At 40.4% G+C, this 16,740-nt stretch overlaps 1 protein-coding gene and 1 pseudogene across 1 annotated transcript; both read right to left on the bottom strand.

Annotated features, from left to right (window-relative positions):
* Positions 1–473: 473 nt before the first annotated feature.
* LOC129189602 (H-2 class I histocompatibility antigen, Q9 alpha chain-like) lies at positions 474–8,582 on the bottom strand. Its single transcript, XM_054791442.1, has 7 exons — positions 8,416–8,582; positions 7,036–7,302; positions 5,096–5,374; positions 4,617–4,925; positions 4,322–4,414; positions 4,212–4,229; positions 474–3,925 (listed from the first exon to the last, which is right to left on the bottom strand). Exons 1-7 carry the CDS (start codon positions 8,468–8,470, stop codon positions 3,861–3,863), a joined length of 1,086 nt encoding a protein of 361 aa, XP_054647417.1. The 5' UTR covers positions 8,471–8,582; the 3' UTR covers positions 474–3,860.
* A 1,553-nt stretch (positions 8,583–10,135) lies between these two features.
* The window catches only part of LOC129190303 (major histocompatibility complex class I-related gene protein-like), a 43,554-nt pseudogene continuing 36,949 nt past the window's right edge, over positions 10,136–16,740 (bottom strand).

The following is a 16,740-nucleotide window of genomic DNA, read 5'->3' as shown; positions in this document are numbered from 1 at the left end:
CGGGTCCTTGCGCCAGGTGAAGATGTGTCGGCCTTCCAATTATGTCCAGTCCAAACCGTAGTAGAGTCCTCCATATCGCACTCAGCCAACCATATCTGTAGGCAGAGCTGATGCAATTTAACCATAAAAATTTATTAGTTTTAGACTGTGACGGAGCTCCCTCCCATGATGGAAGTCGCAGTAATAAAAAAGGTCATACATTCTAAGTGTTCTGTTTTGTGTTAAACCACTCGACTTAAGGTAGTTAGCTACTAGCATGTAGCCACTTCCTTGCTGAAAAAGCCCCACAGCTAAACCAACTGGAAGGAGTATCAGCACCCCCTAGCGTTGCAGAGGCTGGCATTACTAGTGCTTAACAGACTGCTGCTGTGTGTCAAATTGAATACATTTCTGTGTCCCGGTGCAGTCTCTAATCGATTAGCACTCTACTGCGAATTTAGGTATTGATCCAATCCAATGCAATATGAACAATACAACAAAAAACACACATACAGTATTTGTGAAAATAAATTGAGCTCATCATGATCATACTGTATGGCAGGGGTGGCCATTACGTCGATTGCGAGCTACCGGTAGATCGCCAAGGTAGTTTGGGTACTTTGTAGTTGTCATATGACATCAGTCAGCTGACATTAAGCTCCCCTCCTGATTCCCGCTTGCTCCCCCGCAGCATTTCAAGCTACACACGAGGATGCAACTTTCATCTTTATTATTATGATTATGGATGAACTAACTCAGCGGTAAGATGTCTATATCTATAACACAAGTTATCTGTTCACTTGTAGCGGCTAGTTACGTAGACAAAAAGTGTATTTACTGGCTTTGCTTGGCGTCATGAACTATCCTACAAAAATCAGTGTTTTCTACACGTTGGCTTCTTAAACTATTATTTCATGATGAAATTAAAAATGTGCCCATTGGTGAAACCTTTTCAATATGTTGTCTTGACTTCGGCTGAATTGTCTTTTGCATAATCATTTTAAATTCTTGTATATGGGTCATGTTTGATAGCAAATGCTAACTGGATGTAATACATGAACTGTGTGCCCTAATGAGCGTTACATAGCTAATTTGACTGACATATTAACAGTACTCAGGTTATGTACACAACTATTTAGGAGTTATGTGTAATTATCTTTATTTCCATATTGAAGTGAATTATGATAGCAACTACTTTGATTACCTGTAGACTTTGAAAATGTGAATGTGAAATACTAATCATTAATAGTTACAATAGAATTTCAGAGTTTACTGGTTACATTTTGTATATGTTATATGTTTTATAGAAAGACGTAGATCATTTTGACTTGTACTTGCATGCTGAGAAAGTGCGTGCACTCCAGATATACATGTATAACGTACATAAATACCTACTCCTTTTTACAAAAATAAATATAGTAAATATATATACAGTACTTTGTATATTTATAGTAGTAGGTAGATCTTTGGGACTTGGTCATTTTAAAAGTAGCTCGCAGGCTAAAAAAGTGTGAGCACCTCTGCTGTATGGTACTGATAATACCAATATTTCCACCCCTATGTTGTTGTTGTTTTTTTTTTTATGTTTTTACTACAACATCCACATACTGACTGCCGTACTTCTCAGTCTGAACACACTTATGTGCTCAATAGACTAAGGCTGAATCCCACTCTGAAACTCAATAGCTATGTGTAATTACTTACCTTTATATGTTTCTTTCGGTCTCTGCGGTTCAGTCTTCTCAGCGGGTGTCGTAGCTGCGCCTTCCCTTATGTTTCAATTGTGGTAGCCTATCGCACTTGTTTTCAACGGGTACTGTATATACCCCTTGGCACATACTGTACCCCTTACCCCTCGGTTTAAGGAGAATTGGGACACCACTTGATTCTCGTGAACGCACAAAACCTAGGGGTAAACCTAGGGGTAAGGCGTAAGACGAGGTAATATGATGTGTCATCATGACATACGTGTCAGAGGGAAAATAGAGCACAGCTCTTCAGGAAGGAAGGAAACTTTCCTCTTGTTTCAGGCATGATTTTATTTATAAAGTGGCAGCAAAACAGAGCAGTTGAGCACAAACAGATTCGCCTGTCGAGCCCTTCTCAGTTCCGCCTTCCTTACCCCGCCCCCTCAATATGCCCAAGGCCAAAGGTCACATAAGTCCCCCCTTTTTATAGCTGTCACAGGCAATGCCTGTAACAAAGTTAGAAGTTTTTTCTCGTACATGTACAACTTTATTCTAAAAAACATAGATTATTTTAATACTGCGTCGTAACAGGCATTGCCTCAGATAATAATAATATTACGACTTTTTTTCTTGTAAATGTACAGTTTTTTTTTCTCATGAATTTGTGACTTTATTCCCGCAATTTACGATCTTTTTCCTAAATTTATGACTTTTTTTTTGTAAATTTACAACGTTATTCTTGTACATTTTTGACTTTCACGATTTCATTCTCAAAATCTCAGGTTTTGTTTTCCAATGTGGCCCTAATACTCCGCCGGAGAATTTCATATTCCCCGTATTAAATTTATTTTACCCGTTGATTGAATACAATTCCAGAGAGACATTCTGTTTCCTCATGACGCCTTCAAAAACTTTTTCTTGTGGTCCCTGTGAAATCCCTACCCTCTATTGTATATATATATATATCATTTTCTCCGCAGATATGCGAGGGTAGATCTTGTGCAGGTTCACGGCCGAGAGCAGGGATCTTGGTCTCAAAAAGGTTGGTGACCACTGATCTATGGGTTAACAATTTCTCAAGCAGGCAAATAAGCATCCCACTTTACAACTGCACTCTTGTATCCTACACAAGTACTATGTAGTCATTACAGAGAAAAACATGATAAAAAAAATATATTCATTTTATCAAGTGTACAACTAACTAGGGTGCCCAAACGAAGCACTATGCGTTGGTGAAGCTGCATGGCAAGGTACTTTCTTTTTTTTTCCTTTTATTTTCTCATCTATTTTTTCTTTATATATTTTCTGCAATTTTTTTTCAGTTGACAGTTTTTTGGGACCATTTTAGTTCACTCCAACTTCTGTGCATATGTTGCACTGACTGGTTTGGTGCGTGTATCTGCAAATATTTCTGTGCATGTGAACAATCTGAAAAAGTTTCAGTTTGAACAATTTCAGCATTCCTGCAAAGCATACTAAAGATGAGAGTGCTCTTCTACAGTGCGTTGTTGGTTTGGCATAAAAATCTGGTAAAATGAATGAAGTGTGTGTCATTTGGCGCAAAAGTTTGATTTGCATCATGATGTGTGTAGTTTTGGATGCAATGTTTCATTTTGCAGGAAATATGAGATTGTGTTATATTGTTATTGTGCTATATTGTGCATTGTGTTAAGTATTTTGCTAAAACGAGCCTCGTTTGCGAAATTGTGTTTTAGCAATTGGAAAAAAAAACTGTAATTTAATTTTGACTACAAAAATGATGCTTTTGTGTTAAACACAGCAAAGTTTTAACATCCCCCCACCAGCGTCATCTTTTTCTCTTGTGAATTTGACATTGTGCAGGGCTGCGCCATTTGTTCTACATGGAGTCCTCCATGCAAGAGGGATCTGGTTTCCAATTGAATAATCTACGCATGTTAATTTGAACCTTAAATTCAATGCGGTTTAAAAAAAACAAAAACTGCTTTAAAACAAATTCATGCAGAAATTCCTGCATGTCAATGTACCGACTAATTGAGTTATTGAGGAGTTAGTTTGCTTTGTTAAAGGATATAAATGTATTTGTGTTCTCAAGAGGCTTTTGTCGGCTTTCAGGTGGTGATCATTTGAAAGCTGTGCTGTCATGTAAAAAAATAGCACAAATATAATTACGCTACTCTGTGAGTCAAAATAACTTTTATGGACACAACCCTCCTATAGCAGCGCATTAATGTGCTGAAGGTCTGATCTTTTGGAGGAAGAAGATGACGGCAAATTCCCTGCAAAAAGCACATGAATTCAAGTGGAAATGTTAGCATTCGGCAGAATGAACATCAGCTACACGTGACACTTGATACTGCATGCGTTTTCAGGAGTGTCAAGTTAGTCCTCATGGAGGGCAGAAGTAGTTTACTTCCTTTACTTGTACTTGTAATTTCCACTAAAAGAAAGTACAGAAGTGCTTTTCAGGCTAAACAACGTCAACATCAGACCTTTGTATGAGTGATGCTTTCACCACTGCTTTCTCTATTGTGGCTTAAAGAAAATAGAAGATGTTTGACTTACCAGCTGGATCGTATTTGACTGAAATGAAAGAGAAACAAGATGAAATTCACTTCTCACAAATGCAGATTTCTTTGCGTCTTCCTGACACAGGAAACAGTTGTGTTCCTCACCTTGTCTGTGATGCTTGACCATGAAGCTGGCCGCCAGGAGGACCACCACGGCTAGGACCGCCACCGTGGCAGCGACGGCGACCCACAAGTTGCCTGTTGAGAGCAAAAAGCATAAATAGAGTGAAAAAGCATGAAGAGCAAACCTTCATGACTACTTTGCATGCATCCTATCAAACGTCAGCCATTGTTATTGTGACATGGATCAATGATGGTGAAGGTTGGACTTCTGATAGGAAACGTCTCCAATGTGCTTGTTTTGAGGACACTAATGTTCAACTAAATGTGCCTTTCTCACCTTCATGGCTTGCGTTGCTCAGGATGCTTCTTCTCTCCAGCTTGGTGACCATGTCCTCCTTGACGCCAGCCAGCTGAAACACACATTCGTATTTGCCCTCCACGTCGGCCGTCACCTCCACTTTCAGGTCCACCGTCATCTGGAAGGTTCCGTCGTGGTTGGGGAGCAGCTCTCTGTGCTCCACGTCCTCGTGGAGCTCCTCGCCATCTTTCCTCCAAAACATGATGGCGCTGTCGGGGTAGAAACCTGTCGCGAAGCAGCTGACCGGAGAGGACGGCGTCTTCTGGAGGAGAGACACCTCTGGAAGCTCTGCACAGGAAGTGACACCACGTGTGGATGGAGGACAATGTGGAGAGAAGGTGTGACGGGAAAGAAGAGAAAAGGACAGAAAGAGAAAAGCATAAGGACAAGACTGTAGGTTGTAATGCTAGTAATGTTCCTATGGGGGCGTGCTAACATGGTTACAAAGGTTTAAGTACCTGTTCTCAATAGGACCTGCCTCCCATTGTTCACATGCTTCTTCAAGTAAGAAGGACAGCGCTCAGTGAAGTAAAACTTAATGTATTCAATATAAGCTTTGGCATGGTCCCACTTGTGTTTGGTGGGGACAGCTTGTGGTTTTGCTGCGATCCATGTCCATGTCTTCATGTCCAATGATAGCAAGTCTTCTCCATCATAACTGTACTGTACCCAACCATCAACCTCATCAGTCTCATCATCCCATTGACAGCCAAGCATCTGCTGGTAAATGTGAACACCTGAGAGAATGACACAAAGTGTTGTAAAACACAGTGAAACCTCACACACATACACACACACGCGCTGCTGTATTTCTAACTGTCAAATGTCAATCCTGTCTTGTTTTGAGGTCATTATGGGATGGACAGAGACAAGGCATCAGTGCAGTACTAGGGATAGTATGGTAAAATTGTGTACCTTTCGGTCCGCCCACCACGGGGAAATCCTCCTTATGGATCGGTGGTTTTTCCATGCATTTTGCATTATGTGTGTGTGCGGGTGCGTGCCTGTCCGGGCTGGCAAACCTAATGTGACTTAATGTCCAATTTCCTACACTGTACATATTTCATGTGAAGGACGTTCTGCCCAAAAGCGGACGTAAAGGAGAGGCATTCGATGACAGAGTATAGCACAGAGTATATATTGGTGAGTCGGGATGTCACGATCCACATTTCTTGGATCCAATAAAAGTCCATCCAACAAAAGTAAAATTGAAAAAAATGGGTGTGCAAAAATACTTTTAATGTAAGACTAATCATTTGCCATGGTTATAGATCAGTTTGTGCTGTGATTTAGAATATATGACTTTTTTTTTTTTTAACAAACTCATGTAAGCTATTTTTTGTGGCGCCCTTAGTTTGTGCCACCACAGGATGTGCTGTTATTTTGAAGGCCGGAAGTGTTGTTGAGGTCACTTGACGAGAGTCAGTGGAGAGACAAGCGGGCTAAGAATAAAGTTCCTCCCGCAGCTCCAGCTCCTGTCCTCCTCCTGTTGCTCACTCTGCACTGGTGTTGCGTTTTCTTCTTATGCAGGCGGCGGGAGTCGAGTGGCAACCAGCTTCGAGGCGCATTATGTTGGAGTGTGGCCCAGTGTTACGAAGTGATACAGCAACCGGATCGGCCCGATCTCGTAGCGGAAGACGATATTTTCCTATCTTCAACATACAACATCGATAGCTAATCCCGATCCTGAAGGTCGGATCGAGACATCCCTATTGGAGAGTGAAGGCGGCAACTGCAGTCTGTGACGGCGATGCGGGACGGGGACTATGATACCCTCGGCCTCCTGGCCTAGATGTCAATGCGCAGCGAGGTTTGTAAATGGACAAAGATGAGTGATGAAAGTAGAGATGAGAACGGTTCTGCAAGCTGCAACTACTGTATTAGCGCTGCACTTCAGGTAAGGAAATCAAATAAAAATAAAATAATCATTACCCTGTTCAAACTCTTACTGTTGCACTTGTAAATTTGCTTTGTCACCTACAACACAAAGCTTACATAGCTTATAGTACCATATACTGACCTACGTACATAGGATTAGTTTTAGCATCTTTAATATATACAGTACATACAAGTGCCATCCACATCCTTCCATTTTTTTGCATGCTATATCAATATTTTGATTTGAGAATTTTATTTATTGGAGAATTACCTGCTAGTAGACTAATTTCATTTTCACGCTTAATTTTTAAAATAATGTAATAACAATAATAATGAAGAGAGAATTTTGGAACAAAAAATTCGATTTCTTTAAAAACGAAAAACCTATCGAAACAGGACCACAGCCCCAAATACTGAGGTAGAGACCATACTGTACGTTATCGACACCGATGCACCTCTAGTGTTTGTTGTAGTATAAAAAGTACATAAAATAATTGTACAGAATTCAACATAAACAAACCTTCAGTGTGGTTGGAGAACTTCCGAAGAATTTCAATGCTGTTTTTGAAGACAAGCTCACTGTTTACATTAATCTGCGTCTGCCTCTGCCAGTACTGTGGATCCTCTGCTGTGATTTTGTTCACCCAGTCCTGTTTGGGTTCTGCTTTCCTGCTGTTGCTGTCATAGTGAACAATCTCAACGTCGTCAACATAACCAACACTAATATACTCTGGGAAGTTTTCAACTTCAGAGGACACAGTGTGGAAATACTTCAGCATGTGAGTCACTGAAAAAAAAAAAAGCACATTTTATTACTTTGTTTCATGGGCAACAATTTTGTACATTTCATTGTGTTCTCAACTGGATCTCAATGTAAACACAAAGCACTTATAGATTTCACAGTAAAGTACACATAAAATACCTTCAAGTACACATTTGTACACAACCTGTACTGAATGGATTTGAAAACAGACGCTAATAACTACTTTTACAACAGGCATTGGTAAATAAATGTCTCTTTATTGCCATCAGCATTTAAGTCGTAAAATAGCACTACGTTTGTTGTAGTTTTCCAGATAACAAAATGTAATTATGATATACCGCATATAGTAATTTAACATCGTAACCTCGAGCTCACTGTGATCTGAACGTTTGAGGGTTTTTTTTTAAGCAGAAGCAACGTTTGTGCAAATAATTACTGACGCTACACAAGAGCGCTGACTCACGTTAAAATGATCTTAGATAATAAGTTTGATGTGTATCAGTGTAACTAAAGACGATGTGAATGTTAAAAGTAAGACAACAATTTTGCCTCTATAAATGTTGGACAAATGAAGATGAAAACAATTCACTGACTAATGCTGGTTAATAGGAAAGAGCGTCCATAATAAGAAGTAATCGGGAAAAATACTTTCCTGCTCAACAAACAGGATATTTGCGCGCCCTCTTTGGCCATAACAGGTAAATGCTTGGGTGAAGTTTCTGTGAAATCACGTGACCTTATTTGAACGCTCACTTGCAATAACGAAACTCCTGAACTGGATCAACTGTATTGATAGGAAGAAGTATGAGACACTCAACTTATGTTTATTTAATTAAATGTTTTATTGTATTTTACTTCACATTTTTATATTTTAAAACACGTATCTTTTACTTGTGTTTTTTAACGAAATTGTAATTGTTTTGAATAATTTTTTCGTTTGTTTCATTTGTTTTTATGTATTCATATATTTCTTATACTTTACTTATTTCTGATTACAGCACTTTGTTTTCAACTGTGGTTGTTGGAAAAAATGGGACTTTTTAAATAAAGTTGGTATGGTATGGTTATATTTACACTTATATCTACTAGATTGTGGATAAAGTAGCACAAAAGGTTTTTGGTAAAAAGTGAACTTACCAGCCGTCACGCTGGGTATTTGCACTGCCAGAAGAATGAATAAAAACAAGTCCATGGTCAGCGGTCAGAAGTGCATCACAACATATTTTCTCGCTGTAATCCCTCTGAGAAACACACAGTGTTCAAAACCAATTTCACTCGCAAATGCAAATGTCGAGGAAGACGGAAACCAAGGCGTGGATACAAGCTTTTAATAGAGCTCTAATGAGCGAATGAGAATTCAGCGTAACTCTGACGTCACGTATCACTTGGTAAACGTCTCCGCTATATTGTATGGAAGACCCATGTAGTGTATCTTAGCACTATATGACACTATTTGTCAGGTGTACCGAAAATGGAGTAAGCAGAATTGTGTGCAGAATTATGTAAGAGAAAGGAATTAAACAGTTATAATAAAAAAATACTGAGAGTTGAAGCAAATATTCTTTGACCCTTTGGTGAACTACTCAAAATCAGCTGATATAGTATCACCATTGTAAGGCTGGACACACCATTAAACAACCACACACAAATAGTGTTTTGAGGACAAGACATAATTAGTGTAATGGCAAGAGAGCAAAATTGTTCAGTGACACTTGAAAAAGTTAGTACGTACCCCATGAACGTGATATTTCTTATACAATTCATATTGTAAATGATTGTGTCTTCAACTGGGTGTTAATGTAAACATGAAAACACTGCTAGATTTCACAGTAAAGACTCACTTCCTGTTCTAAAAGACAATTAACACTATTTGTCTTTTACAGACATTTGATGCATTTCAGCTTTATAAGTTAGTAATTGTTTAACTACACATTCACACACAACCTGTACTCAAAGTCCAACAGACACTAATAACCAGTTTTACAACTCTCATTGGTAAATAAATGCTTCATATTTACTCTATCTACTCTATTTACTGACATATTTACTCTGTCAGTGTGTCAAACTAAAAGTAGTCTTAATTGCAAGATAAAAGGTGGAGGCTGGACAAGCTATATAGACCAGGGGTCTCAAACTCGCGGCCCACAGGCCATTTGCGGCCCACCAAATCATATCTTGCGGCCCGCGAATGGACATCAAAGAGTAGTGTAGTGTTGGTGTTATAAACACCAACACTGAACTAACAGTGGTGTTATCACATGGATGTATTGTGAATTGTATCGTATCGTGAGGTACCTTGATATTCCCAGCCCTACTCCCAATACTTGATGCGGTACAGCCTCGCCCACACTCTACCTCCACTGGCCCGCAGTGAAATTGAGTTTGAGATCCCTGATATAGACAATGAGACAAATAAAATCAAGCAATAAATAAATAAATAACCACACATAGACAGCGAGTTTAGCTAAAAACTATAAAATATACAAAATAAAATCAGCGTGCTCGTTCGGTCTTTGTTGAATGCCAGTGAAAAGAGGTAGGTTATCAGCAGGTTTTTCAAGTGCGCAGGTGTTGTGTATCACTGATGTGCAGCGGGAGACTGTTCCAGAGTTTTGGCTCAGCCACAAAAAAGGCTCTGCCTCCTCTAGTGGTAAATCGAGAGCGGGGGACACACAGGAGTAGTTTGTCTGCAGACCTCAGGGCCCTACATGGGGTGCGGGGCTGCAGGAGCTCAGACAGGTACAGTGAGGCCAGTCCATGCAAGCATTTATAAACCAACAGTAGCATTTTAAAATGGACCATTTGTTTCACTGGGAGTCAGTGTAGAGCTTAATGCACAGTTATGTGCTCCCAGCGTTTAGTCCCTGTCAATAGCCGGGCTGCTGCAGTCTGCACCCCCTGGAGGCGACAATTGGAGGCCCACGTAAAGTGAATTGCAGTAGTCCAGCCTTGATGTAATAAAAGCATGTGTTGCTTTCTCGAAGTCTGCAGATGGTAGGTATCTTCTCACCCGACTTAAAATCTTTAGTTGGAAGAAGCTGCATTTCATAACTGTTGATATTTGTGGTTAAAAGTAGCTTTGCTAGAGACATCCCTCTGTATTGCAATGCACAAAGGACCTAATGGTCTGATCTTCTGGAGCAGGATGTCAGTACATTCCCTGTGGAATGTCCAAGTGGAAATGTTAGCATTTGGCCGGGTGAGCGTCATGAAAGACAAGTTCAAGATCATCTTCACACAAAGAAAGTCAAAAGAACATTGGCGGGTGCAAACAGTCCATAACTCACTGTCTCTTGGCTTGCTGTGTCCCAATCCCCTTTCAGCCTTTTAAGACATCTGAACTGTCGGACCACAAACACATCTTGAGCCGGCTATGTTGTACATCCAGAAGGTGCATCTTCACTTGTGTGACTCCAACATTTGTAGTCACTTGAAGCAGACTTGAAGAAGCAGAGTGCTGCTCTTGTACTTCCTGACTAGGAGACCTTCTTACTGAGTCAGGAAACACGAACGTGCACACTTGATGTCTCACGTGGCTGATCCTTATCATGATGCCTCATGTCAAAAGTTACACAAGTGACACTTGATAACTGCGTGCGCTTACAGGAGTGTCAAGTTAGTCCTCATGGAGGGAAGAAGTCCTTTACTTCCTTTACTTGTACTTGTAATTTCCACTAAAAGAAAGTACAGAAGTGCTTTTCAGGCTAAACAACGTCAACATCAGACCTTTGTATGAGTGATGCTTTCACCACTGCTTTCTTTATTGTGGCTTAAAGAAAATAGAAGATGTTTGACTTACCAGCTGGATCGTATTTGACTGAAATGAAAGAGAAACCAGATGAAATTCACTTCTCACAAATGCAGACTTCTTTGCGTCTTCCTGACAAAGGAAACATTTGTGTTCCTCGCCTTGTCTGTTTCTATGACGCTTGACCATGAAGATGGCTGCCAGGAGGACCACCATGGCTAGGACCGCCACCGTGGTGACGCCCAAGTTGCCCGTTGAGAGCAAAAATCCCAAATAGAGTGAAAAAGCATGAAAAGCAAACCTTCATGACTACTTTGCATGCATCCTATCAAACATCAACCATTGTTATTGTGACATGGATCAATGATGGTGAAGGTTGGACTTCTGATAGGAATGTTCAACTAAATGTGCCTTTCTCACCTTCATGGCTTGCGTTGCTCAGGATGCTTCTTCCCTCCAGCTTGGTGACCATGTCCTTGTTGACGCCAGCCAGCTGAAACACACATTTGTATTTGCCCTCCACGTCGGCTGTCACCTCCACTTTCAGGTCCATTGCCATCTGGAAGGTTCCGTCGTGGTTGGGGAGCAGCTCTCCGTGCTCCACGTCCTGGTGGAGCTCCTCGCCGTCTTTCCCCCAAAACATAAAGGCTCTGTCAGGGTAGAAACCTGCCGTGAAGCAGCTGACCGAAGGGAACAGCGTGTTCAGGAGGAGAGACACCTCTGGAAGCTCTGCACAGGAAGTGACACCACGTGTGGATGGAGGCCAACGTGGAGAGAAAGTGTGACGGGAAAGAAGAGAAAAGGAAAGAAAGAGGAAAGCATAGAGACAAGACTGTAGGTCGTAATGCTCGTAATGTTCCTGCAGGGGGCGTGCTAACATGGTTTCAAAGGTGAAAGTACATGATGTGGTTCTACCTGTCCGCATTAGGAGTTCCTCCCATTGTTCACATGGTTCTTCAAGTAAGGACACTCCTCAGTGAAGTAAAGCTGATTGTAATCATATGAAGTTTTGGCATGGTCCCACTTGTGTTTGGTGGGGACAGCTTGTGGTTTTGCCGCTGTCCATGTCCATGTCTTCATGTCCAATGATAGGAAGTCTTCTCCATCATAACTGTACTGTACCCAACCATCAACCTCATCATCCCATTCACAGCCAAGCATCATCTGGTAAATGTGAAAACCAGAGAGAATGACACAAAGTGTTCCTGAGCAGAGTGAAACCTCATCATCATCACACACACACACTCCGCTCTCTTTCTAAGTGTCAATCATGTCTTTTTTTGTAGGTCATTATGGGATGGATAGAGACAAGTTACCACTGCGGTGTATGTTTACTTCAGTATAAAAAGTGTATAAGAACATCACATATATTTTATTTTTATTCTTCAGTTTGGTTGCAGTGCGTTTTAAGATTTTCAATGTTGTCTTTGAAGACAAGATCACGATGTTTATTGATCCGTGTCTGTGTCTCCCAGTAGTCTGGATCGTCTGCATTGATTTTGTTCATCCAGTTCTCTTTGGGTTCTTCTTTCCTGCTGTTGCTGTCATTGGGAACAATCTCAGCGTCATCAACATGAATCACTGAAAGGGAAAAAAAACATTTTCTTTTCATTTTTTTTCATTTTTTCAACAAACGTGTAGAATTGATATGTTAAATGATTGTGTCTTCAACTGGCTCTCAATGTAAACATGGAAACACTGCTAGATTTCACAGTAAAGAGTATACATGAAATACAGTAAAATACACATTTGTACACAATCTGTACAACAGACATGAATAACTACTTTTACAACTGTCATTTGTAAATAAATATGTGATTGGCTGTTGGCAAACAAAGAGCCTGGTTCTGAAGGACTCGTGCACGCCACAATATACCATTTTATGACGTGGACATGTGCGGCTTATAGTCCGGTGCAGCTTTCACTATCGGTCAAAGGTTTTAGAACACTCCAATTTCTCTGGAGGAAAAACCTACATTTTTAAGTGTTAAGATGGTCTGTCGCCCCTCCATTGTTAATTCCCTTTTTTCTTGACATGTTTGCAGCAACAAATGACTTTCTGCAGTACATTGCTGAGGGTATAGTACCACAGGGTGCTCCGAACAATGGGCCTCATTCACGAAACGTTCTTACGCACAAATGTGTTCTTAAAGCCTTCTTATAAAGATTTTTGGCATTCACGAAACGTGTTCTTAACTCACAGTTCTTAGATCTAAGAACAAATTCTACGAACGCTCAGGAGGACTCTTACGCACAAGCAAAGCTCGCACTTTCAATGCGCAATCGCCCTCATGATGGATTTTGCAACCTGATCCCAAAAAATGTAGTGCAAATAAAATATCCCAACAATTATTTATCATCAAAACAACTAAAATATACTCCATGGGTAAATATATAGTCAAATCCCAATTCATCAAAAAAAAGTTTAAGATTTTTGGCTGGACGTGCGCTGCACAGAGAGAGAATGTATAGGGACCATGTAGATTTATTTGCTGAAAGCAACGAATATTTGATGTCCCGCTTCAGGCTTCAGGCTTCAGGCTTCCCTCTCTGTTCTTGCAGGTGTGCAGGATCATCAGAATAACATCGCAATGAAACGTGGTGTGTCTATTGCGCACGGAGCACCCCCAGATAACGACATGCGCCCCCAGCCACGTCTTGAGCCAGAGCACGGGGCTGCTGTATTAATTAGGCAGCGTCTAATGAAATGTAACCACAGAAAAAATACATTGTCACACACAAACTATGTATTTTGACTTTATTTTTCCATCATGATTGTGTAAATATTTTCTAGAGTTTCCGAAATGGTTTGGCTTCTGATTGATGGCCCACCTCCCGTTTCCTCCAGATCCCTCCGGTGCAGTCTAATCTTTTTTTTTTAGTCTATTTTAAGTCAAAACACTTCTTTTTAACCTCTGCGGTGGCCCGTTTCTTAGTGGAAACGGCATTTATGTTTCCTGCAATGGTGCTCCATGCCGACTCTTTTTGGATGGCCTGATGACCGGTGGATACACGTGAAAATAAGGTGGTCTTGTGTTCGCTCACTCCTTGTAAAAGCACCTCTATTTCTGTAGAATTGAAGTTTTTCTTTTCTGGCAACGCGCAAGGGCTTTTTCTTGCCTTTGCGCGTTGCCATCTCCGCCTCCAGCTGCCTGTTGAGCACGGCACATTTTTTACCTTATATAGGAAATAATAGGCGGTGACCTATGCAAATTAGGACTTACATGCACGGGCATCGCAGTTGGCATTCATCAACCTAAGAACACCGGTGCGAACGATTATCCTTATTTAAGAACGTGTCGTGAATGTGGCGCAGTTTCCAACCGGCGCCTTCTTAAGTACACTTCTTAAGAAGACTTTTAAGAAGATGTTCGTGAATGAGGCCCACTGTTCTTATGCAGACAGAGGAGGTAGCAGGTACTCCAGAACTTGGAACACCTATAGGAATTAGTTGCACCAACTGCCAAGGCTTGATCAAATGTTGACCCATTTTGTGGTCCCTGAAACAGGCCTTCTTGTATAATTCTGAAATTCTGGCACTTCACCACTTACCTTTGTACCATTTCAAGCTATTCATTGGACTTGAACAACTTGAATTTCAATAAATAACTGGAAACATTGGGGTGTTCTACACTACAAATGTTTTTTTCCTCTAAACTTAATAGCTGCCTCTTATACACTGGCGCGGCTTATAAACATGAATTAGCTTCATGTAAATTATTCCAGTAAAGACTGCTGCATGTTTGTAAAAAACATCCCTTTCAACAATTTCCCTTCATTACCCAAGAGTGAGCACATACAGTATTAAATCGTAATAAACCACGGGAATTCAAGTTTAAAATGTTGCAGGAGCCAAAATGAATAACCTTCTAGCCTCCTCATGGTATTGCTTCAAAGACAATAACGTATTTCGGTGTAACAGGTAGACCAGTGGTTCCCAAAGTTTTCACAGACCTGTGCCTCTTCAGATATCTGTCTGTGCAGCATCGGAGAAAGCCATATACATAAGTCTCACACATGGTGTGTTCAGGGACCGCCGAACAAAGTGTCCGTAACGGCTGAAGAAGACGTATGAAAGCATAAATTACATACAGTAGTCAATGCATTCAGTCAACAAGCAAATGACAGGCTCACACAGCTCAGAAAACACACTAATTACAAACCAAGTATGAAGACCAGCTCTCATTTAGCACACAATATCAACGATCTTGAAAAAGATTCAAGATTAAACATTTTTAATGCACAACATCATCATCAAACGTACTTATTTGTTCATCTAATGCACACACAACAATGAACAACTTGCTGTCACCTTTCTTCTGCACGGCGCTGCCTGCTGTGGTTGTTCACATGAGGAGTTCGAGCGCATTACCTAAATTTCAATGTTTGGTGCTAATGGAGTTAAGCCTTTTTAATTTTTATACACATATCCCCTACGGCAAGATGTAGGCGTACCCCGCTTTGGGATCCTAGGAGGTAGACCACAGACGATAGACAGCAAAATTCTTCATATGGAAATAAATTACCATTTTCATTCCGCAACAGACTAACCAAAAATATATCATTTTCAACCCATCTCTTAATATATGGACATGTATTTTTATATCTAATGGCTTGATTGTTCCAATATATAATCAATGGGCCGAGAAATCATGTTTGTATATCTGTAATCTGCCCTGTTTCGCACTACCCGCACCGGAGCTTGAACACAAGACCTTCGTAATGGGAGGCGAGGGCGCTGACCACGCGACTAAAAGCCCGGACTGTCGGCCGCGTGTTCAGCGCAGCTCTTGAGGCAGAGGGAGTGAGGTTTACCAACATACACTCGTACAGCCTCACAGGCTGGCATCCGTTACATATCTTTGACCAGGACAGTGGACGTTGGCTATAAAAAGTTAAATAATTTTAATGGTAATTTTGAAATATTATAATTCAGGGGTGTCAACTTAAAGCAATAATTGAAATGAATTAATTAGTCATATTTTGTGCATTTAACAAAAAAAAATCACATTAATGTAGTTTTTAATCTCTAACAAAACTGTTGCCTTTTTATAAAATCAGTTTTTTTGCATTGGGTTTTTTGTGCTTGAGTTGTTGGGGATGGAAAACAATGGTCAGTCACACCCGGAAGTGGACATTGATTGACTGTCATTGTGTTTGGGCTTGTTTAGCATCAGTTAATAGGCTCCTGTTGTAGTTGGGAGGGCATGGTGAGGAGCGGAGAGGAGATGTGAAAATGGAGCAGCATGTGAGAGTTGTTGGTTTAATGAAAGGGAAAATTCACAAACTGGGTATTGGCTTTTGTGACATACGGTATGTTGTACTGCTGCCACTTGACCCAGGTTGCTCTTGTAGATTGATTTGTAATCTCAGCCTTTGATGTTGATACCGTTATTTGGTCTAATAATGTTAAAATCTTTGTCCTGTGTTTCATTGTGATTCTAATTGTGATCAACAAATGAAAGCCAAAAATCCCTAAATAATTCAATGATCTTGAAAAATGTCTGGCCCTGTATTTACACGGTATCGTGTTGATACCAAAATTTGTAGTTTAAACGTGTGCTTGCTCCAGCCTTACAAATCAGTCATGTAGTTCTCGTGTACGTAATCCTGCTAATTAACTAAAGAAATAAGCTCAATATATTATCCCTGTTTCACTTTTACAGAGGTCAAAATAGAATTTAAAAAACCCTCATCTGTCTTGCCATTACAAT

The sequence above is a fragment of the Dunckerocampus dactyliophorus genome, chromosome 11 (assembly GCF_027744805.1).
Source record: "Dunckerocampus dactyliophorus isolate RoL2022-P2 chromosome 11, RoL_Ddac_1.1, whole genome shotgun sequence".
Taxonomy (NCBI): domain Eukaryota; kingdom Metazoa; phylum Chordata; class Actinopteri; order Syngnathiformes; family Syngnathidae; genus Dunckerocampus; species Dunckerocampus dactyliophorus.
The sequence above is the reverse complement of the archived record's forward strand: the minus strand, read 5'-3'. Positions and strand labels throughout refer to the sequence as shown.

Bases quoted from the DNA above. Each gene is read 5' to 3' on its own strand.
- LOC129189602 (XM_054791442.1), bottom strand. From the start codon at position 8,470: ATGGACTTGTTTTTATTCATTCTTCTGGCAGTGCAAATACCCAGCGTG. The intron at 7,303-8,415 runs GTAAGTTCACTT...TTTTTTTTTCAG, and splicing joins AATACCCAGCGTGACGGCTG to TGACTCACATGCTGAAGTAT. The intron at 4,415-4,616 runs GTGAGAAAGGCA...TGCTCTCAACAG, and splicing joins GAGCAACGCAAGCCATGAAG to GCAACTTGTGGGTCGCCGTC.